Source organism: Sciurus vulgaris (genome assembly GCF_902686455.1).
Source record: "Sciurus vulgaris genome assembly, chromosome: 14".
NCBI classification, from domain to species: Eukaryota; Metazoa; Chordata; class Mammalia; order Rodentia; family Sciuridae; genus Sciurus; species Sciurus vulgaris.
The window spans coordinates 59,346,762-59,371,560 of NC_136475.1; the positions used below are offsets into that span (position 1 = coordinate 59,346,762).

General features: G+C 35.7%; 1 protein-coding gene across 1 annotated transcript in view; it reads right to left on the minus strand.

Annotated features, from left to right (window-relative positions):
• Positions 1–630: 630 nt before the first annotated feature.
• Positions 631–24,799, minus strand: part of MSH2 (mutS homolog 2) — a 73,093-nt gene continuing 48,924 nt past the window's right edge. Inside the window, exons 9-16 of the mRNA XM_079111620.1 lie at positions 19,514–19,637; positions 16,272–16,422; positions 14,091–14,188; positions 9,291–9,536; positions 7,964–8,168; positions 6,395–6,642; positions 3,895–4,070; positions 631–882 (exon numbers count right to left, since the gene is read on the minus strand). Coding sequence (XP_078967746.1) covers positions 712–882; positions 3,895–4,070; positions 6,395–6,642; positions 7,964–8,168; positions 9,291–9,536; positions 14,091–14,188; positions 16,272–16,422; positions 19,514–19,637 — 1,419 coding nt within the window. The 3' untranslated portion in view covers positions 631–711. The remainder of the gene's footprint in view (positions 883–3,894; positions 4,071–6,394; positions 6,643–7,963; positions 8,169–9,290; positions 9,537–14,090; positions 14,189–16,271; positions 16,423–19,513; positions 19,638–24,799) is intronic.

Sequence of the window (24,799 nt, forward strand, 5' to 3'; positions counted from 1 at the left end):
AATGGATTATTACTCAGCCATAAAGAACAGTGAAATTATGGCATTAGCTGGTAAATGGATGAAGCTGGAAAACATCATGCTAAGTGAAATAGGTCAAGCACAAAAAACCAAAGGCTGAATGTTTTCTCTGATAAGTGCATGATGATATATAACGTTGGGGGGTGGCGGGGGGGGGAGGGAGAAGAATGAAGGAACTTTGGATGGTATAGAGGAAAAGGGGGTGGGAGAGGGTGGGGATGGAAAAACAGTATAATGAAACAGACAGTATTACCCTATATATATCTATGATTACATGAATGATGTGAATCTACATTGTGTACAACCATAGAAATGAAAAGTTGTACCCCATTTGTGTATAATGAATCAAAATGTGTCTGGAAAAATAAAAAATATTTTAATTAAAAAAAAAAAAAAAGAAATACGACACATTCAAAACTCCACAAACTACATGATTTTATTTATAAAATTCAGCAAATTGCTTACTATTACTTGTGTCCATTTAAATAGTCCTTAGTTACAGCTCTCAATTTCCAAAATAAAGATTTTTGAAAATGTACTATCACTACGTATTTATTAAATTGATATCCTATGGGCACCATTAGTCAACCACTCAAACACTGTGGAAAAGGGGTTAATATAAAACAATACAAAAGTCTTACAGACTACAGTTTATCAACACTATCTTCATTCCATTGGTTTTTTTTTTTTTTTTTATGTAGTAACCTTTATTCGTGAAATGATTTCATTTACAAAACTATTATTCTTTGCTATCACCTCAGCTTTCAGTTGTTTTAATTTTATTGTAATGTTTTCTTCTGACATTTCAGTAAAAGGCACTTGCTTCACCTTGGATAGAAACTCCTGAATAATTTTTTCACCTTGCTGAAAAACAAGAACAACCCAGCAGTCATTAGATATCTTTTTAAGTCACATTAGTTAGCAATGAATTGTTTCAAAAATTTTTATTTAAACATACTACCTACTATTTAAAGAACATTTTTATTACTGTGTGTGTAATGTCTAGAATACATAATAAAATCTTTAAAAAGACTTATAAATTTATGTTCAGTTGTGGGTAATAAGGAATTGGAATTTTTAGTAGTTTTCAAGTCCCTCTGCCTTTATAATCCATACATAAACTTAATCTTCTGGGGGGAAAAGGACTCAAGGTTTACAGTTAAGACAAATAGTAACTGAAATTCTCTCACACACACAAGCACACAATGCTTCTGTTTTATTTATTTTACTGCCCAGTTATTGCTGTTTCAAAGAACATGGTTATTATTTGCTATGTGACCCTTGGACAAATTCATTAGCTCACATTCCTCACCTACAAAATGAGATATTAATATTACCAACCTCACACATCTGTTATAAGAATAAAAAGTTAATATCTGTAAATTGTTTAGAAAGGTTCCTGACAAAGTGTAAGTACCACATAAATGTGTATTACTGCATGTGAAGCAGAACTAAATAGGATGCTTTTCATACTAGGGAACTGATTGGTAATAAGTATTTTAAAATAAATGGCAGGGGGTGGGAGGGAGGTAAGAATGGAGGAAGGATGGACTGTATATAGAGAAAAGAGGGGTGGGAGGGGTGAGGGGGGAAGGAAAAATAACAGAATGAATCAAACACTATTATCCTATGTAAATGTATGACTACACAAATGGTATGCCTTTACTTCATGTACAGAGAAACAGTATGTATCCTATTTGTGTACAATAAAAATAAATTAAAAAAAAAAAAGTAAATGGCAGCCAGGTGTGGTAGTGCATGCCTGTAACCCCAGGGTCTCAGGAGGCTGAGGCAGGAGGACTGTGAGCGCAAAGCCAGCCTCAGCATTTAGTGAGGCCCTAAGCAACTCAGTGAGACCCTAAATAAAATATAAAAAAGGACTGGGGATGTGGCTCAGTGGTTAAGTGGTTAAGTGCCCCTGAGTTCAATCCCTGGTACCAAAAAAATAAAATAAAAATAAAAATCGTATTCATCTAATTGTGTTAGGGTTAGGGTTGTGGCTCAGTGGTAGAGTGTTTGCCTGCTATACATGAGGACCTGGGATCAATTCCTAGTACTGGGAAAATAAATAAATAAATAAATAAATAAATAAAGCTTTAAAACTTTTGAACATATTATAAGTAACATCAAAAGCAAATGACTCTTGCCCTACTTGGAAACCAAGGATTTCATATAAGAACTTTTCCAATCCAAGATCACCAAGAGCTGCAAGTTTGATATTACAGTGCTCATGTGAGCTGTGTGGTAGTGCATACTTGTCCCAATTCTTAGAAGGAAGAGCCAGGAGGATGGCTTGAGCCCAGGAATTATAGGTCAGTCTGGGCAATAAAAGGAAACTCCCTCTCAAACAATTAAATAAGGTGCTGATACAAAAACCACTTATGTTGAGGATGGTAACCTTCCCTATCTAAAATTATTGGCAAGTTATGACATCATCCCTCTTCAGCTTGTATAGGTAGAACAGATAAAATGATACCTTTTAAGCTAAAAAACCCCACACACATCATCTATTATTGTAGCAACCATCTATCCTGTAAGTAATTAAAAACAACAAATAATTCACTGAGTAAAAGTTAAAATTATGCCAAGTAAAAAGTTGTCACAATGAATACTGTAATAAATGTTACAGGACTAGGCAGTGCATCAATTAAGATTCTTTTATGTTGCATCTATAAAAAATGTACAGCTTGATTTTTTTTTTTAACTTAATATTTTCATGGCACACAAATTAAAAAAAAAAAAAGCTTCAAATAATTTTTTTTTTTTTTTTAAATTGTACCAGGGATTGAAACCCGGGAGCTCAACCACTGAACTACATCCCAAGCCGTTTTTCTTATTTTATTTTGAGACAGGGCATCCCTAAGCTGTTGAGGCTGGCTTTAAACTTTTGATTTTCTTGCCTTAGTCTCCTGAGTTGCTGAGATTACAGGCATGCAAGCCTTTAGCTTAAAGGGGAAAAAAAAAAAAAAAAAAAACCACAACACAACAAAACAAAAAACAAGTTAGACATATGTTATGCCTTTTTGTGTGAAGCTCTAAATTTGACCCCTTAGAGAAGGCCCAAAATAAGCTCCATGTCTCCCATTAGAATAAGCATCCTGCCCACAAACAACTTTCTTTAATGAACATTTGTCACATACCACTTTATACTTTATGAATATATTCATTATTCTAATCCCTTTAATGACAGTGTAAATAACTGGCAGACAGAAATGAATAATTATATTTTTAGAGGTCTTTGCCATTATCTTACCTAAGTAAATATGCAATTTAACTGGACATCTTTAGCTCCTTTGAATAGCTAATTTTAAACTTAGATTTAGAATTTCTAATTTTAAAAATCTGTTTTGTTTTTGTTAATAGAGATTGAAATCAGTCCTTGTCCATGCTAAGTATGTTATCTACCACTGAGCTATATTCCAACCCTGAAATGCTATCTTTTTTTGCCCACACCCCCCCAAAATGTTATTTTTTCACCATGCAGATTTATGTGTTGCAGAAATCAAAATAACAGAGATGGATTCTTGGCCTTGCAAAGAAATATAAGTGAAAGTCAATAAGAATGATCAGAGCCTGGGAACAGTGGCAAATGTCTGCAAAACCAGTGACTGCAAAGGCCAAGGCAGGAGGATCACAAGTTTGAGGCTAGCATGGGCAACTTAGCAAGACCTTGTCCCAAAATTTAAAAAGCACTATGGGGGGGGGAGGGGTGTGTGTGTGTGTGTGTGTGTGTGTGTGTGTGTGTGTGTGTGTGTGTGTGTGTGTGAGAAAGTAAACACTGGAATCATTTATACAGGAAAGAAACTAACTCATCTTGGTGACCTGATTTATGTAACACAGAGATCATTAAATAACTACAAAAACAAACTGACAAACCTCTCTTTCCAGACAGCACTTCTTTGCTGCTGGTTCTGTTTCATCATGTCCTTGTGAGGCTCCAATACTCTGAAACTCTTCAAGTTCCAGGGCTTTTTGTTTGGCACACTCTATTACATGCCTAGGGAAATTAGCAAGCTCTGCAACGTGAATTCCAAAACTCTGATCACAGACACCTAAAAGAAATTGGGAGGGAGAGTGAGTGTGTGAGGGTGAAAGAGAGCAATTTATGTAAATGAATTTATCCTTCTTATCATTAGGAAACTTAATTTTAGATTATTTCAAATACATTAGCCAAATGTTTCAGAGTAACTTAGATAAAAGGATTTTAGTCAAGCTTCCAGGGAGAAGGGATTCTGATTTGACATATAGTACTACATTTTATCCTTGACAAATATAACATGAAAAATAAAAATAGCAGAGGAAAAGTTTGATAGATAATTCTCAGAGGCCTATTATCTAAATCCCAGAGGGAGAAAAACAAACAAAAAAAACCCCACCATCTCTGTGGTTTTCTCATTTTATGAGGAAAAAACTCAAGTATTAAGGAAAAAAGGGATACATTAATTAAGAGGAGCATTAAATTCAAGACGTACTGACTCATTACTACTGAATGGTTTTAGACTCAAGATCTATCCCTATCATTTTCCAGAGTCACTCAAGAAAATTGTGAGACGAATGTACTGAAAAATTTATAGTATTTTTTATTAAAAAAGTTGTTCACCATTCTTCTACCCTCTTATTCTGAGTCTGAAATAGTGGAAACAAATGATAATGGAATTTTTGACAAGTAGGTAGCTTATATTCATTCCCATTTATAGAAAATAAAGTGAACTGAGACATTCTTTCTAAGCATTTAATATAAATGATGATTGCAAAGTTATTACAGACTTCCTATTTTTGCCTGCATTATTTATCAACTTAAAAAAAAATTTTTAGCCCTGTTATTTATCCCATGCATTCTGGATCTTGATATTTTGCACAATTAAGAGACACAAACAAAAATAAGTGAGAAGCAAAGAAGAAAAACAAATATCTGATACACATTCACATTCTATCTTCACACTTATCTGGCCTTTAAAAAATATTCAAAAGCTGGGTGCAGTGTCACATACCTATAATCCCAGTGATTCAGGAGGCTGAGGTACAAGGACCACAAGTTTGAGGTCAGGCCCAGCAACTTAGTGAAGCCCTAAGTCACTTAGTGAGACCTCATTTCAGAATATAAAATAAAAAGACTAGGGATGTACCTCATGGTAAACCCCCTAGATTCAACCCCCAGTTCAAAAAACAAAACAAAACAAAAACCCAAACAAAACTCAAGTTTTTTCTATAGCTCAAGAAACAGTGATTTAAAAGCAGAACCACAATTTCATGCTAAATGCTGGATCTACCACACAAGTACCTGTATTCTGTAACACCACTATCACCAAAAATAATGTAAACATAGTAACTCAAAAGAATTCTTATGGAAGCAAAAATAACACAGAATGAAAGAATCAAGACTAATGTAAAACCAACCAACACAGAAAAATATGTTCATGGGGAAGCAAAACAAATGAAGAAGTTTGACAATTGGTATACTCAATCCATACAATATGATAAACAAAAACAAATGTCATAAAACTTGCTGGTATGTTAATCTCATCATTCAGTAATCTGCGTAGGTTGCAGATCCATACAGGACAAGCTTTTCTTAAATGATGAAATACCAACAGGTAAGCCATTCTACCAATCATCACTAACAATTTCATGGTACCTAGAACTCGTCCCTCCCCTAGGGTTTAAATGAACCTATAACATAACCTTAAAAATACAATCTGATATGGCCTGGGATGCAGCTCAGTGATAAGAGTGCTTGCCTAACATGTCCAAGGATCTGTATTCAATGCCCAGGGGGGAAAAAAGTCAGATAATCTAAATAATTATTAACAATAATACCTAGAGCCTTGGAAATTCAAAGCATATTGTTACTAGCTAGTAGCTAATCTGACAAGAAACACTGCTATAGAGGTAGGTAAATCCCTCCGTGATGATGTTTGAGAGATTATTGTTTCTATGTTTGAAATAAGGGGTCCTATTTCAAGATACAGAAATATAGATAATATACAACGTTCCTGGCTCCAGAGACTGGAAAGTTAGAAGTAAACGTGCTCTACAAAAACATCCATGATTGATACTTAGAAGAAAAAAGGCAATTTACACATGATTTTTTTTTGGGGGGAAGGGTGCAGAGTACCCAGGAATTGAACTCAGGGGCCACATCCCCAGCCCTGTTTTGTATTTTATTTAGAGACAGGGTCTCACTGAGTTGTTTAGCACCTCACTTTTGCTAAGGCTCGCTTTGAACTCTTGATCCTCCTGCCTCAGCCTCCCGAGTCACAGGGGTTACTGGCATGCGCCACCACGACCTGGCTTTACTGATGATTTTAAATGTAGTAAGTTTTTCATTGTCATTGTCACATTCTGAATTTAAGGTGCATCAGCAATATATACTCACCTTTCTTCACCTGATAAAGCATAGTTAAGGTCTCTTCAGTGGTTAGTGCTGTGACATGTAGGTTATTAACAGTTGGTATCTGATTGGCCAAGGCAGTAAGTTCATGAAAATGGGTTGCAAACATGCAGAAAGCACCAATCTTTGTTGCAATGTAATCGGATATAGCCCATGCTAGTCCAAATCCATCATAGGTAGAGGTTCCTCTTCCCAATTCATCTATGATTATTAAAGAATCTTTGGTTGCAGACCTAAAACACATAATTACATGAAAATTTGCCATAGCATAAATCAAGACGCTAAGCAACTCAGTGAGACCCTGTCTCCAAGAAATTTTGTGTGGGGATTGAATCTGGGAGCACTCTACCACTGAGTGGTAAATCTTCCCCCCACTTTTTTGAGACAGGATCTAAATTGCTGAGACTGGGCCTAAGAAATCACGATCCTCTCAAAGTGCTGGGATTACAGCTAAATTACCCAAGATTTTTAAAAAATAAAACTGAATAAAGATGGGAGCAGGGTTTGATGAGATGGACATTCATATACCTCATGTCAATTGTGTGCCTGCCACAGACCAGATGTATCCCAGATGTTACTATTCTTTCCTATCTTTACCCAAATATGAAGGAGAATTTTTTAATTAGTGAATTTGCCAGCCTTTCAGTTGCTCATTAGTTATTTCATTTCTCTGTAAGTTGCCAGATTTCTAATTTTTCAAGTTATGAATATTAATCTAACTACTATGCCAAACATTTGTATTGCTTTTATAATTTCTCACAAACAACAGACCCTCCAAGAAATTTCATCAACATATAACTTCTAAAAAAAATAAAAATCTAATAAATTGCAGGCATCAAATAGTAGTAGCTATACCTATGATCTTAGTTTTTTAGGACAAGAAAACTCATCAGAAGTAGAATCTTCATCATTAGGACCTTAAAGACTGGAAAGGACTTGGGTAAAGGGCAAGGACTATTCCAGGTAGTCCAAACAGTGGAAGCAAAAGCAGGGTAGGGAGGGAGATTTATAAGGAGGGGCTACTACCAGAAACTGTAAGAAAATGACTTTAAAATTAACCAAAGTTTTGCCAGACATCAAAGTACACACCAGTAATCCCAGCGACTTGGCAGGCTGAGGCAGTAGGATCATAAGTTTGAGGCCAATCTCAGCAACTTAGCAAGGACTGTTTCAAAATTTAAAAAATAAATAAATAATAATAATGAAAAGCAAAAAGCAAAATCTAAGTTTTCTACAACGTCACCAATTATACCTTCCCCATCCCCACTTCTGAGACAGCGTCTCATATGTTGCCCAAGCTGATCTCAAAACTCCTTGGGGTCAAGTGATCCTACCACCTTGGCCTCTCTAGTAGCTAGGACCAGAGGAACAAGTTATAGTACCCAGCGATAAACATACCCTTTTGATACAATACACAGTGCATAAAGTTTACAGGAAAACAACCATTAGACTGTGATAATGTTCTTAGATATTTTATGGATAAGTCTTTAAATGTATTGTCTTACAAGATGGGGACATTCATTCCACTTTCAGGGGACTAGAACAAGCACTTACTTGAGGATAGAAGCAGTTTCCAGCATCTCAGCCATGAATGTGGAGACTCCTTTTAACTGACTGTCACCAGCCCCGACCCGAGCCAAGATGCAGTCCACGATGGATACTTCTGCTGATTCACATGGTACAAAACATCCAATTTGGGCCATGAGTACTATTACCCCAGTTTGGCGAATATATGTTGATTTACCTCCCATATTGGGGCCTATAAAGCAAATTATATCAAAAAACAAGATTATTAACTTCTTTCTGTTAATAAGTAGGCTGCTAGTCCTAAGTTGTATATTGATGATTAATCATCTAAGTCCCATGGCACATTAGAAGACTATAGGCCACTCAAAGACATGGACCAAGTCACTGTCCATCCTATCCCTTAAGTCAATGCTATTATTATTTCTTCAGAAAAACCAACACTGGGTCCTTCATCAGGAGCATGAAAAATAAATATATATTACCTATAATTTGACTATGGCTTAAAAAGACCACATATACTATCTCCCTGCAGCTCACAGACATGCCTGTTACTGATTTATAGATAAGTGATCAAGGTCTAATTGATTACTTAAGATTATTACTCATAAATAATAATAAATGGGACTACTAGTGAATGGATCAGCATGGAAAAATTCTTCAAATCACTTAAAATTCACCCTAAAGCTCTAAGATATAACTCCTCTTTTGGCAATCTGCTACTTGATAGGGTTAGATTAAATACAGAACTTAAAAAAAGCATATTTGGGGAAATAAAATACAATCTTATTTCCCAAAAGACCCCTACTTCCCTTTTGTTTTCTAGAATCTTGTTAAGATCTCGCAAAACACCTCAGCTTAAACATGCTACATTAGGCTATATGCAAGGCTACTTTCCCCCCGCCCCACACACAAATGTAGTACCATGTCTTTTTTTTTTTTTTGCAGTGCTGGGGATTGAACCCAGGGCCTTATGCTTGCAAGGAATGCTATGTCTTAAAAGAACTGCTACCCTAAGCTGAGGTTCTTCTAGCTGTCAAATTTCTGCCTCTTCTCCAATGACCTCAACTACTGAAAGTACTGACTCCAATGTACGCTTTGAGGGTGACTTGGTTTTTAAATGCTGTGAACTGTTGGAATAGAATACAATATTTTCACATAAGCTTTAATCTCCCTTTCCAAATCTTCCCTCTAATCTAAATTGAATCTATTACTAACCAGAATGAACACACTCTTTTTCTAATGTCAAGGGCTGAATATTCTTTGTAAATTTAAAACATATTTCTATTCTAACATAAAAGGAAAATGTTACCCGCCCCAAAGTCCATAAACTATGTTTTTTTTTTTTTTTAAATACCAGTAATGATGTGGAACATCTGTTTATCTTTTTCAAAGTGTACATCATTAGGAATAAATGCAACTTCATCTTGAATTTCAACACAAGCATGTCTGGATGCTTTTAATATAATTCTTCCTTGTCCTTTCTCCAAAATGACGGGTCGTACATATGGAACAGGTGCTCCATTTGACACATGAGCAAAGCTGACAACAGCATCTAGCTGAGCTAACACATCATTTAGTGTCTGCATTGGCTCTACATAGCCTGTATAAAAATAAAAACAAGAAAATGTACACAGGAATATCAAATAATTTTTTAAAAAAGACACAAGCTAAAAGAATAAATTTAACTCCCCCATATGGGAATTTAAAACCCATTTCTTAAGATACTTTGATCTTTAAAAAAAAATTGTTCTTTTTAGATAAACATGGCAGTAGAGTGTATTTTGACATATTATACATACATGGAACGTAACTTAATTAGGATCCCATTCTTGTTGAACATGATGTGGAGTTTCACAGGTGGTGTATTCATATATGAACATAGTAAAGTTATATATGATTCATCCTATTGTCTTTCATATTCCCATCCCCTGTTCCTTCCCTTCATTCCTCTTTGTCTTATCCAATGAACTTCTATTCCCCACCCCCCTTATTGTATTAGCATCTGCATATCAGAGATATTGTTTTGGGGACTGACTTATTTTACTTGGCATGATAGGTTCCAGGTCCATCCATTTACTGGCAAGTCATGAAGGCATTCTTTTTTATGGCTCAGTAATATTCCATTTTATATATATATATATATATATACATACACACACACACATACACACACACACACACATACATATATATGCGCCACATTTTCTTTATCCTAACATACTTTGTTGCTGTTGGTACTGGGGAATGAACCCTGAGGCATGCAACAACTGAGCCACATCCCCAGTTCTTTTTGTATTTTATTTAGAGACAAGGTCTCGCTGTGTTGCTTAGGGTTGGCCTTGTCAAATTGCTGAGGCTGGCTTTGAACTCAAGATCCTCCTGTCTCAGCCTCCCTAGTCACTGGGATTTCAGGCATGTGCCACTATGTTCAGCCTTATCCTAACATATTTTTTTAAAACAAAATTTTACTATAATGAATCTTGAAAGAATACCCTAACAGAGCATGGGGTTAAAATTTTGCTATATACTTCCCCACTGTGAAAACCATTTCAAATATAGAGCCTGAAGCTGGGCACAAGGGTGCACATCCATAATTCCAGCTATTAGAGGGAGAGGCAGGAGGACTGCAAGTGTGAGACAACCTTATGCTACATACTAAGACTGTTCCACCAAAAAAACAAAAGAGAAAAAAGGCTGAGGTCACAGCTCAATGATAGAACACATGCCCAGCATATGCAAGGTCCTAGGTTCAATGTCCAGTGCTGTTAAAAAAAAAAAAAGAAAGTGTGATGCTTTTCTTTACCAAAATCCAACAAAATATTTTAAAAAGACATACTTTTTCCTAAATTTTAAGAATGTGGTGACTCAGCACCACGTACAGTCAGAGGAATAAGAAGTTATATTCCATTGTGTGCAATGCGTCAAATGCATTCCAGTGTCATGTATAACCAATTAGAATTTTTTAAAAAATCTGAAAACAGGATGACATCTCGGAATTATAACAAGAAATATGCAAGTACTCAGTAGCAAGTTGTAATAAGACTGTTAAGGCTTATGCATATACAACACAAACCAATGACTGTGAGATTGCTAGATGAGCTTTTATATTTTTCAATCAGTACCACATACAGAGAATTTCAGCATAAATTTAGATCCATAATTGCCACTTAAAACACTTTCAAGATTCTATTCACTAGAGCATTCAAACTAAGAGCTATTATATACATTAAAAAGCCCCTGACCCAGGCTAGACAAAATGTGAAGACAGTATAGCAATGGTCAAAATTTTCAGAATACGTTCTAAATGTCAATAGATTGGAGGGGTGGTATAACAGTATGACAGACTCACATGTCACACAGACTATCACACAGATAGCAATCATGTCAAATCCTTCAGTAGTCATTCAAGTGTATTTAATTATAGGAAAACCCAACATTATGAATTTAATCAAATGATAAGTTTGACTTATTTTAATTCCTTGTTTCCATAAAAGTGATAAAATGTTTTGACAATAAAAATTTACATATGAATGGCTAAGTACAAATAATTCTGTTTTCTCATACTTTCACAATTTACTCCTTTTTTTGCAGGATGCAGTGGTACACACCCGAAATACCAGCAAATTGAGAGGCTGAGACAGGATAGCGTCAGCAAATTAGCAAGGCCTTAAAGCAACTTAGTGAGACCTTGTCTCAAAATAAATAAAAAGGGATAGGGATGTAGTTCAGTGGTAAAGTGACCGAGGTTTAATTTTTTTTTTTTTAACTCCATTTTCCTCTAGCAGACCTTCTAAAAGAAAAAGAAAGGAAAGAAGAGTTCACACTACCTATCATGTAGCAGTAGAAATTTCTTGGAAACAGTGGAATACTTATAATTAGTTTTTGCAGTACCGGGGATCAAACCCACGGCCTTGTACATGCTAGGTAAGCACTCTACCACTGAGCTACATCCCCAGTCCTTATAATTATTTTCAAATTCATAAGATTTCTTATATACTGAGAATAAGTTTATATTTTTTTAGAAAACATCTTAACAAAAAGTCTACAAGGCTTTAGACAGATATATATGTGGCTTATTAATAATACCATTCTTTCTGGTTTAATAGTATGATAAAACTATAAAAATTAACCAGTACACTTTTAAATAAACAATAGCTTATAATTTGTATGTTAGAACAAGAGGAGGTTCTGTTTCAATTCAGGTTAACTCTAAATATAAAAACCTTCCATTTAAATGTTAAAACCTAGACCTTTTCACCAGTTAAGTGATAAATATTCTTTTTTATTTTTAAGAAAAATCACAGTATTTACATGGGTTCTTAAAAATGCAAACTAAGTTCAGGAACATAATTCAGTTAAATTATTGTGCTATGCTGATATCATCAAGCAAAATATAAACTTTATAAATCAATCCCATTCATCTCAGTACCAATACATAAAGCATATTAAAATAAAACCTTTTAAGTTTTATATCTCCTGATTCACTATGAACATTCATAACAATATAACAATCTACAACTTCATGTTTGGCGGTACTAGGGATTGAAATCAGAGCCTCACACATGCTAGCCACACCCTCTGCTCTTTGTACTTTTATTATTTTTTTTTTTGGGTGGTGCTGGGGATTGAACCCAGCGTCTTGGGCTTGTGAGGCAAGTGCTCTATCAACTAGCTATATCTCTAGCCTCTTTGTATTTTTTATTTCAGACAGGGTCTCTCCATGTTATCTAGGCTGGACTTCAACTTGGGATCCTCTCACCTCAGTCTCCCAAGTAGCTGAGATACAGACAAATGCCACTGAATTCAATTTACAAAAATTATACCTTCAAATAATTAAAAAAAAAACAAAACAAAACAAAAAAAAAACCTCTTTACCCCAAATAATTCAGTATGCATATCCTGAGAACAAGGATATCCTCCTACTTAATCATAATGCCATTAATATATCCCAAGAAGTTGGATACTGATACCAGACGGTTTCATATTACACTTTCCCAATTTGCCCCAATAGTGTCCTATAAAGATATTCCCCAACTCTGACCCCTATCCAGTAAATGACTGTCCATCCACTCACTGCATTTGGCGGTCCTGTTTCTTTACATTTCCTTTTTTTTGGTATCAGGCACTGAATGTAGGGGCACTTAACCACTGAGTCACATCTCCAGCCCTTTTTAATATTTTGAGACAGGGTCTTGCTAAGTTGCTTAGGGTCTTGGTAAGTTGCTGAGGCTGGCTTTGAATTCAATCCTCCTGAGCCACTGAGATTACAGGCATGCACCACCTTGCCCCGCAATATCTCCTTTAGTGGAGAATAGATCTGTCCATTCCTCTTTTCACTTTGATGTGAAAAGACCATGACATCTTTATTAAGAGTTCAGGCCTAAAAAAGAAGTCCCATAATTTTTCTCCTTAGTTACAACTGAGTTAAATATTTTTTGCTAAAAATACCATATAGGTGGCCAGGGACAGTGGTACATGCCTGTGATCTCAGTTACTCAGGAGGCTGAGGCAGGAGGATCTTGAGTTTGAAGTTAGCCTTGCAACTCAGCAAGATCCTATCTCAAAAACAAACAAAGAGCCAAGGATGTAGCTCAATGGTAGAGTGCTTGCCAACTGTGTACAAGGCCCTGGGTTTGATCTCAAGCTGGTATGGGGAGGGGTGATACTAGGTGACTGTATAGCCTCTCTGTAGCATATCAGCAAACACTTAATGTCAATTGTTCCAATGTTTGGTGATGCTAACTTTAATCACTTGGACATTTCTGAAAGGCAAAATAAAGGTCAATATACACTTAGTGGTGGTCAAACCTTTCAGTGGAATACACTGTCACCTGTAACATACATTGATTGTATTCCAAAGGCAACAACATAATGCCAAGTCATGCTGTCCCTTTAATTATGAAAAAATCTTTTCAAACAATGGATCTGGAATGGACTCTGAAAATCTACAAAATGGCACAGAACTCAAAATGGCTTTTCATTTCTAATTTACATTTCTATAACCTACAGCATGAACCCATAGATAATGGCTTAAAAACAAAACAAAACAAAACACCCACAAAACAAAACATTCTTTAAACACCCTGATTCTTTTCTATCAGCAAAAACCAGGTCATGTTCAGAACATTTAACATAATGGTCTTATTAAATTTACCTGAAGAAATATTGACGATTTCTTTGACAATGGCGTCTTGGGCCTCTTCGTATTCAGCTTTATTTTTAGTGTATTCTTCATTTAAAGCAGACAACTTACTGCAAATCAAGATAATGGTATCATTAAAAATATTGAAACATTTACTAGAAGTAATGTACATTACATGAAACACATCAAGTACTTGTTCTATGAAACAACAAAACTGATAATTAAAATGGAAATACAAGTGGAAAATGGGCAACTTGTGAGATGCAGTTGTGGCTGGAATTGTTGGTTCTTTTCTGCTGTTTGGAATAGCATGTCGGCATAGTTTTTGCTAAAATATCAATCACTTGATTAAAATTCTGACATGTGAACTTTTGTAAAAACTTAAATGGAATTCTTACTTAGGATGAGGGCCATGCTCCATTTTAAAACACACATACATGTTTTTTTCTCAATACTGTATGTAACTGTCTTTTGCTACCAATGTTCTACAAGGATAACGCTTTGAAAACTATATCTTATTGAGTAATTAAAAATATGAATATAAAATTAGAGATTAAAATAACAAAAATGAAGAAAGATGAGACAGGAAAACTATTCACTGGCATCAATGAAAAGGAATGAGGGTTGGGGTTATAGATCGGTAGTAAAGCACTTGCCTGGCATGTGTGAGGCACTGGGTTCGATTCTTAGCACCACAAATAAGTAAATTAATCAATTAAAATAAAGGTTCAGTGACAACTAAAAAATAAATTAAAAGAAAGAAAGAAAGAAAGAGAATGAAATCACCAAAAGAAGGGACATAAAAGAGAGGGAGTAAGTGTCTGAAGTGGAAGGGAACTGTTCATTCAAGGCAATGATTATGAATGTGGTCAAATGCACAGCAATAGACCAAGAATGGGCTCAAGAATGGGTAAGTTGGAAACACACACACACACAAATATGTAAAGGGCAAGTGAAATAAGGAAGAAAAGCAAGAGGTAAACACATTATAAAGGCAGAACTACTGAGTGAAGAAATGAGTTGTAAGATAGAAAGGCAGAAGTAGGCAGGGACCAGATTACATAGGCCATATGAAGAACTTTTTTGATTTTATTCTGAATGGTGGATAGGCACTGGAGGTTTTAGAGAAGGAAAAACTGTTTGCTCAAAGAATTGCATACACAGGAAGCATTCAATTGCTCACTCCTTATGAGTGAAAAAGTTTTTCACAACTTTGGCTACCCAGTTTAATTCCTTTTATATAACTAACCCATGGTTGATCTAAAGATGATTATGACACCAAAAATTCTGTCTTATATAAGCTAAAATATATATATTTCTTGAACCAGGAGGGATATAGTGTGCTGGAAAAATAACAGAACTAGATTTTGCAATAGAAGACCTGAGTTTCAATATCCACTAATATTAGCCATCTAACCCTGGGGAACTGAAATCTATGAAAGCAATATACCTGGTCCATTTACTTTGGAAAGATGTTATAAGGAACAAACTAGATTGCTTTTATTACTGTGGTGTCTAAACACCTATATGTCTGAATATAACAGACAAACAACATACTTGTTAAATGGGTGAGAGGGTATCCTATAAGTCATGGAAGATTTCTTAATGTAATTATTTTTTTGTTCTGTGAATGATTTGCATCAGAAACTTCCCAAAAGCAGCAAGTGAAAAGGCAAAAAAACTGGTAAAGAATTTTTCAACTTGGAACATAAAAAAAGCTATAATTTAGTGAATGGCCTTGTGAAGGCTCCCTAAACTAATTTATACATTCAACTGAAATACCAGAAGCACCTTTCAAATTGACAAATGATAGTGAAGTTTTCTTGGAAAAAAAAAATAACAGATGAGAGGCATTAGGGGGAACTAGCTCTAATGGATATGATAACCTAATGTAAATAAGTGATTATTTATAATGTATTGACAAAAGAATGGTGAGACAGTTAAGGGGAAAAAATAAGTCTTAAATAAATCCAAAGGTCCACTTCAGTCAATGAGGGAGAGAATTACTCAACAAATGGTGTTGGGACATTTGACTAGCCTGTCGGAAGAAAAGTAAAACTTGACTCTTACTTTAATGATTTATACTAATGAACAATAACTAAGGCAAAATCTCCTTATCATAGAGTATTCACTTTTCATCTGAGAATTCATGCAAGTATTGAAGGCTTAAAAATATAATCTAGACGTGCAAACCTGTTAGTAAATTTAACACCATTCTTCTGGATATCTACTGTACTAAAGTTTTTATTGTTTCGAAGAACCTTTTCTTCCTTACAGGTTACACGAAAGTAATAGCCAAACTGTGCACTGGAATCCAATTTAATCTGTTTGCCAGGGTCCAAACCTTTAAGATCAAAAGAAAAGAATAGTATGTCAGAAATTCCTATAGCCATTTTTCAGTGTAAATGTTTAAAATCATTAAATCTAAATAGTGAAATACACATTTATTATGTGATAGCATGCTACAAATTATTAGTATTAGCATACTGGAAAAGACAGAAATTTCACTTCACTGAAGACACTACATGAAATGAGGATATCTAGCTGAATGTGGTGGTGCACACCTTTAATCCCAGTGACTTGGGAGGCTGAGGCAGGAGGATCACCAAGTTTAATGCCAGCTTAAGCAACTTTGTAAGACTCTGTCTCAAAAATAAAAAATAAAAAGAGCTGGGGATATGGCTCAGTGGTTAAGTGTCCCTGGGTTCAAGTCCCGATACAAAAAAGAAAAAAAATATATAAGGTATCTATAAAAATCCTTAAAGTTCCTTATAAGTGCTAGTTTCTGATGGTAATTGCTTTCACGGTAAACCCTCAAAGACTGCAGCGCATCAGCATGGGGCAGCACACACTGTACCTACCAGATGTTACAGGTGTATGAAGACGTGTAAGGGCTACCCCACCCTTGAGGAATTACTCATGAGAATTCTTTTCTCAACCAAAGCATTTCTTTAAAATTAATTAGGGTATAATTAAAGTGATCTGATACTGCCATAAGCAGTAGTACATGCCTATAATCTCAGTTACTTGAGAGGCTGAAGCAGAATAGCAAGTCTGAGGCTTGCCTGGGCAATTTAGTGAAATACTGTCTTAAAATAAAGAATTAAAATAAAGGGGATGGGGGGAAACTAGGGATAGAGCTCAGTGGTAGAGTGCTGGCCTACCATGTACAAGGACCAGGATTCAATTCTCAGTATTGCGAAAAATAAAAATAAGTAAGATGACCAAAGGCAATTTCCAAACAAAAAGTAGGATCCTGACAACAAAACTGTAGAGATACTGAAACATACATTTTCTGTTAAGTGTAGAAAACTTCACAAAGCAAACAATGTAATTAATCAGATTTTACAAACCTAAGATTTTTATAATTACACCCTCTCTTTAAAATTCAACTTTAGACATCAAATTAGAAGAGAAAAATGATATCTACAAATTCATTTACTGAAGAACAACAATTAGGTGTTAATAGTGGCAAACAACTAAGAGCAGGCTTCACTTGACCAGGGAGAAAAAGGACAGTAGAGACCCATGCCAAAATAAAATCAGATATGAATAAAGGAATGTCTCAAAATGTTCAAAGGGAAGTGGTAGTTCCACAGTGAAAGAGTGTAATAATTCAGTAATCAAAGTCTCAAACCAAGGACCACTCAAGAAGATGTGATACTGCTTGCTGCTCACATATGTACTGTAGTGTAGTATTAATAGCACATCCTTAAATATGAAAGACAATGATATTTTTGTAATAAATGGTATATTGACTTAACACTTGCATATTTTTAACATCATTTAGACCACAACTTAAATGGCATATAACCTCAAAAGTGTTGAGGTATTTCTGATGGCAAGTGCATTTAAGAATCCAAAACAGAGCTGGGCAAGGTGGCACATGCCTATAATCCCAGCAGCTCAGGAGGCTGAGACAGAAGGATTTCAAGTTCAAAGCGAGTCTCAGCAAAAGCGAGCTGCTAAGCAAATCAGTGAGACACTGATCTAAATAAAATACAAAATAGGGTTGGAGATGTGGCTCAGTGGTTGAGTGCCCCTGAGTTCAATCCCTGGTAACACCCCCCTGCCCAAAAAGAACCCAAAGCACTAAATTTGATCTGTCAATTTTAAGAGAGAGCGGGGCAAAGTAGTTGAAGACCAGAAAAATTAACTTGGTAAAAAGCTTCCCAAAGAAAAGTTTCCAAATCAAAACTTGAACTTACATTTTCCATTTCCCACTCTAATGCTCCTTATGCTATATTTAAAGTGTTTCCTTTTCCTTTGGTACCAGGAATTGAACCCAAGGGCATTTAACCACTGAACTAGATATAGATATCAACAGAAAAATGTCCAACCAACCAAATCAACATTCTGTGAAACACAGGAAGCCATAAGGTACTTTATTCTTCCAGTAAGTCAACATAATAATTTCAACTCTAGATGCTTAAGAGTCTCAATATCCTTAGCTATAAAATGAGGAAAGTAGACCTCAATAGGTTTAAGTCAAAGGTTCTTAGTTTGGGAGCTAATCCACATATGACTCTTCATGAAAACTATGCAAATTTTTCTGTGTCTGTAGTTATGAGTCTATATCTGGGAAAACAATCAGTAATTTTCATCAGATTCTCCAAAGTTTAAGTATTGAACTATATCCCAAGAGGTTTTCTCATTCTAGTAGTCTAGGACTCATTTATTTATTCAACAAACATGCACAAGATGTTCAGCGCAAAGAGGTTTTAATATCCACAGTAAAGCAGCGTAAACCCCTTGGGCATTAATAGTCTAATGTGGAAGAGAGTCATATTTTTATTTTTATTATTTTTTTGTGGTACTGGGGATTAAACCTAGGGGTGCTCTACCACTGAGATGCATACATCCCTACCTATTTTTATTTTGAGAAACAGTCTTGCTAAGTTGCCCAGGCTAGCCTTGAACTTGTGATTCACCTGTGTTAGCCTCCCAAGCAAGCAGGATTAAGGGCATATTCCACTGTGCTCAGTTGTCAGATATTTAAAGAAAAAAATACACACATACACACACCACAAACAAAAAAAATGATTAATAAAGAGTTTGTAAATCTCAAGCCAAATCAACAAGCTTATTTCCCAGGAGAATCGGGCTTATAGTGGAGCCGACATTTAAACTAAGAGCCTTTTGGGCAATTCCATTTGGCAGGAATGTGGGGTGATAGTTGGGGGAAGTTAGTAATATAATTCTGGCACCACTGCATAGACCAAAGATCATTCAAGCCAGGTGCAGTGGCGACTCCAGAGGCTGAGGCAGGAGGGTCACAAGTTCAAGGCCAGCCTTAGCAACTTAGAAAGCAACTTAGCAAGACTGTCTTAAAATACAAAACAAAGAGGGCTGGGGATGCAGCTCAGTGGGTAAAGTGCCCCTGGGTTCGATCTCCAACACAAACAAACAAAAAACATTAGAACTTCCATTCTTACCAAGATCTCGGGCTGCACTTATTAATGTGGACTGCATCTTCTTTTCTAAGTCATCCATTACTTCTCTTAATTCACTCAGATTAGGGTCAAATGAAGGTTTTACAAGGAATTCGTGGTTTTCCACCTATAAATAAGAGTAGCTACATTATATAAACAATGGGTAAAGACAGAAATCATGAAACATGAGTCATATGAAGTTAAATACAGTATTAATGATCCAAAGGACCCCAATAGTCTTCACTTTTACTTATTTATATCTTCCCTAAACAATGTTCAATGTTCAAAACCTATAATAAAGTGTGCAGCTTTACTCAAATCAAAGATCCATCTTGAGAATCTCAAAAAGTTAACTTTATCTAAACATACTCTTAAGCACCTTGTTTTACTAAATTCCTACCAGTGTTAACCAACAAGAAACCAAACTGAAAAGTACATCTTATTTACCATAGCTAAAACATACACAAAATATTTAGAACAAATTCTTGATTATACAGGACTTTTATTAAAACAATCTACTAGAAATCTTAAAAGAACTGGTAACTGAGAAAACTAAATCAAATAGTAATAGCTTTTCATGCCTAGTGGTTGTTTAATAGGAATCCTTTTTTGAAACAAAACAAATCACTAAAACTAACAAAATTATAAAAGAACACTAAGGAAAAAAAATGAAGTCTATCCTTACGAGGCATTAATAACTACTGAATAGACAAATATATATAAAATTAAGAAAGTGAGTCAATTTCTAAAATGAAATGACAAAAACATTTAATTAATGAGGTTGAAATAAACCGATTCTATTACCTACTTAATCAGAGCATACCTTCACATACCCAAAATGAACTATGTACAAATAAGGAATTAAAATCAAATTACAGAAAGCTAGCAAAGAAGGGAAAAAAAATTTAAACCATCAAAATGAAAGACAAAACTATGTAAAATACTAAAATTTAGCCAGTAATGGTGGCGAAAAGACTATAATCTCAGCAACTCAGGAGGCTAGGGCAGGAGGATCCCAGTGTCAGGCCAGCAGGGACCACTTACTGAGAAAACTCAGTGTCAGAGCTCCCTCCCTCCCTTCTCTCTTTGAACCCAGGGGGTGGAAGACTAAACCACTCCTGTACAGGAGCAAAACTTCACATGACACCTAAGTGCACAGCTGGAAAACAGCGAAGCTTTCAGAAATCATCTGTGAAACAACTGATATTCCCTGGAGATCTCCTTAAAGTGGTTCTGAATCATGTAATTTAAATGCCTAAATTCATTACAGTACCTATAATGACAATGAAGGGTTGAATTCACCTTATAACCTCAAACAAGTTCAAAAGGTTTGTAACTGAGAATAAAGAAGATACTATACTAGGTCAACTCCCAAGAGAATTTAGATCAGGTTTAATTAGGAATCTGATTTACTTAAATGACAGTAACACATTACTATAAACCATGACAGTCTACAGTTCATAGGATAAAGTCCTGGGTAGATACTGATGGTCTGTACAACAGTTCTTTCCTTCTGTGGGGAAACTGACTCCACAGCCCACCCTGGTTATCTCAATCAATCACCGCACTCTAATTTTCCAGGCCACGATCACTGTTTAAATGGCTCTTGCTTGGGATGTTGCACCAAGTTGAAATTAAAATCCCCACAGACAGAAGATTAAGAAATCAGATCTTCTGGATGGCATCACTAAGTGGTTGGATCCAAGCAATCCAAAATAAGACATAACCCATTTAGTAACTTTTAATTACATGATTCAGAACAGACTTCAGTTTTGGGTTCTGCAAAACAAAGTCCTAAGTATAATAAGTTTAACCTCAGATAGTCAATACTAATTTTTGGGGGGTATGGGAGAGAAACCCACAATTTACATCTTATTGTCACAATGTTAAGGTCAAAGGAGTCCCCGTATACATCAAGATGGCATAAAATTTATTTTAAGCTGCAAGTATCTGAGAATAGCACTACTCCCCCAATTACTACTGCTTACAAGAGTCTGTTGAAAAAACTAAATTGTCAGAAATCACCTCTAACGACCAAAGACTCTTCACCAGGAGAGAAGTAACTACCACAGAAGTAACAGACATGTCTCAAAACTATCATTCTCTTTCTTCTATTCTCTTAAGGGCCTATTTGCCTTTCTTAAGTTATATTGCTCTTTCTTCCCCTCCATTTTCCCTATTAAGACAGCATATAAGCCCCAAGTTCCAAAAGCCATTTCTCTTGCTAATTACCTTTTGTCAATTTAATTTGCACCCAACCACTAAACCTTAGAGAAAAGAAAACCTTTACTTCCCTGACACCATTAAATACTAAATGTCCTACTTTCAGATTAAGAAATTGAAGTTTATAATATCTAAAGTGGTAGTAACAATTAAATTTAAGTCAACTAGCTTCTGATTTTCAGACTTTATTCATTTAATTTCACTGTCTACTCCCAAAATTCATATTCTTTCCAGATACCTATAAAATCTAATAATACTCTAAGCCTACAGCATCATTCAAGAATTAACACTGACCATTGTTTTATAGTAAGGGTAACTTCTAGTTTAACAGTGTGGGGAGCAAGCTGGCCCGGTTCTGAATCATTCTGTCATGTACAGAATAGTGGTTTGTTTGTTTGTTGGCAGTGGGGATTGAACCCAGGAACCACTGAGCCACATCCTCAGTCGTTTTTTGATTTTGAGACAGGGTCTCACTAGGCTGGCTTTGAACTCAATCCTCTTGCCTCAGCCTCCTGAACCTCTGAGATTACAGGTGCCACACTCAGCACCAAAACAGCAGCTTTGCCTAGCCTTGAGCTACTCCATTTTGAGCACAATTGTGAAGGCAGAATGACTCGGTAACTTGTCTGGGCAGAGGTAACAACCACATGTTAGATATACAGAATTCATCAAAAAGAATAATCCCCAGCTGCACAGCACAATCATAAAGCACAAACTGATAAATTACTCGTGCTAGCTGGTGACGTAGCTCAGTGGCAGAACATTTACCTTCTATGTGCAAGGCTCTGGGTTCGAGCCCCAGCACCATAAAAAAACAAAAAGAAATGCAACTAATAAATTTATGGTGCTAATAAAAGCAGACCACCTGTGAACTTCTCAAATTAAATCAGAAGCATAAATGTAAAACCAGTCTCATGAGCTTATCAGCCTTACCACATGTAACTCCCTCACATGAAATAAAAGAGGAGGCACTTAAAATGATACAGGGGTACATTGATCCCATCACCTCATCACTCATTACCTCATCCCTGCCTGGAAAAACTGCCACAGTGATAAACCTGACTCCATCCCTGGGCTTTAGCTCAGCCCAGTTTCTCCTAACAGTGACAATGCACAGCCCACTTCAGCCTTCCCTCCCTCAGAAAGGACCCTTTATAAGGATCCTCACTTTAATAATTCTGAGGAACTAGTGAGTTAACACTCTTATCTGACCACCTACAGTGACCCTGCTCCTGGCTCAAATACTTTTCCACTTGATTTTGGGGCCAAGTGGTCAACCTGATCTGTTGGGAGTCCTGGAAGTCAGGCAACCTTCTAACCTACAGTAACAATATCACTAATGAGTGAGAAAACAAACTAATGGGGTTGGGGCTGGGGTTCAGTGGTAGAGGGCTTCCTTGGCAGGCACTAGGACCTGGGTTGGATCCCCAGTACCAACAAATGAAACCCAAGATAGCTGCAGGAGATCTTTAATAGAAGAGTTGTACTCTTGGTAAAAGGGCTAAAACTAAGGGCAGACGGTATTGCTGGGGGTTGACTCTAGAGCTTCAGGAATGCAAAGAACACACAATGTCTACAAATGTTAACAAGCTCTTGAACATCTCAATTACACAACATAATTTTGGGCTAGAAATTGCCCATTGACTAGTTAAGTGTGCAGCATTTCATAGAGGCTACCAACTGGTGGAAAAATTATATTCACCCTCACTTTGAGGTCAATTGCATTATTTATTAAAAACAAGTAGTTCTCAAAGTGCAAAGCCAAGAAAAGTAGCATCAACAAACATGAGTACATGTTTAAAATGCAAAATTTCTACCACAACTGTAGACCTAAAGAATCTGATTGAAGGCCTGGGGTCTGGCATTTAGTTTTTAATAAGCCCTCTAGGAGATTTTAATATCCGCTTAAGTATGAGACCCACAATATTGAGGCAATATTATAACAAATTTTAAGAACAAAGGTGGCTAGGGTGGCAAAATTAACTGCCGCATTTCAGCAGAGCTTTACCTAGGCTCTGGCTCTGTTTTATACATATAATTACACACACACACACACACACACACACACACACATACAAAGAGCGAGCGAGCGTGAGCGCTTGAGAGCAGCTGCAGTGACACTAAAAAAGCTCAAAACTTGCTGTTCACTTCCCTAATATAGTCAAGTTTCTGTAACCATCAGGAGTATCTTTACATTTTCCATTAAAGGAATGTTTACAAATATCCAACTTTATCCAATTGAAGACAAGGCAAAAAAAACAAGGAAAGTGTAAAACACATTTAAGAACCCAGATGGCTCCAAAAGCATTTTTAACTCCCAATGATCTAAAAGTGAAGCACCTAAAATCATTCCACTAATAGGAACATTACAGAGGAAGCAATAAAACAGGTAAACTATATGTTTTTTGGTTGCTTAACTGACAAGTAAATGGAAACATACATTAAAAAATTAGTGAAATGTATTATAAAACTGAAGCATTTTATACCCACACAAGCACACAATGCATGTGCGTACATGCATACACTCATGTACTTTTAAAAACCAGAGAAGACACAGCAATGGGATTTAACCTCTTTAAAGTCTCAGATAATGATATAGTAAAAACAAACCAAAGTCATATAAGGCAAATATTAACAGAAACAAACATGTAGATAAGAAAAAAAAAAAAAAGCAAAGAATCTAACAATTAACAAACCAAACTGCTAACCTTAATATGAATAATTAAAGCATATATTCCCTATGTTATCATTTCAACATGAAATTTAGTTTAGAAGTTTTCAAAATACTATTTTTAAAGTCATGCAATTTAAAGGCATCATAGGGCTCCAGTATATTAAGTTGTTCATTTAAACAAAAATTTAAAAACTTTTTATGAATTTTATAAATTTTGCTTTGAAATTCATTTGCATATAAGAATATTTTCTCCTATTTCAGAAACTGTTTCAATTTTATGTTCATATACAAATTAATCATCTCCCACAAAGAACTTCTCTACAGGGAAAATAAACAAGGGAAGTTTTATTTCTTTTTTTTTTTTTGCAGTACTGGGGATTGAACCCAGGGCC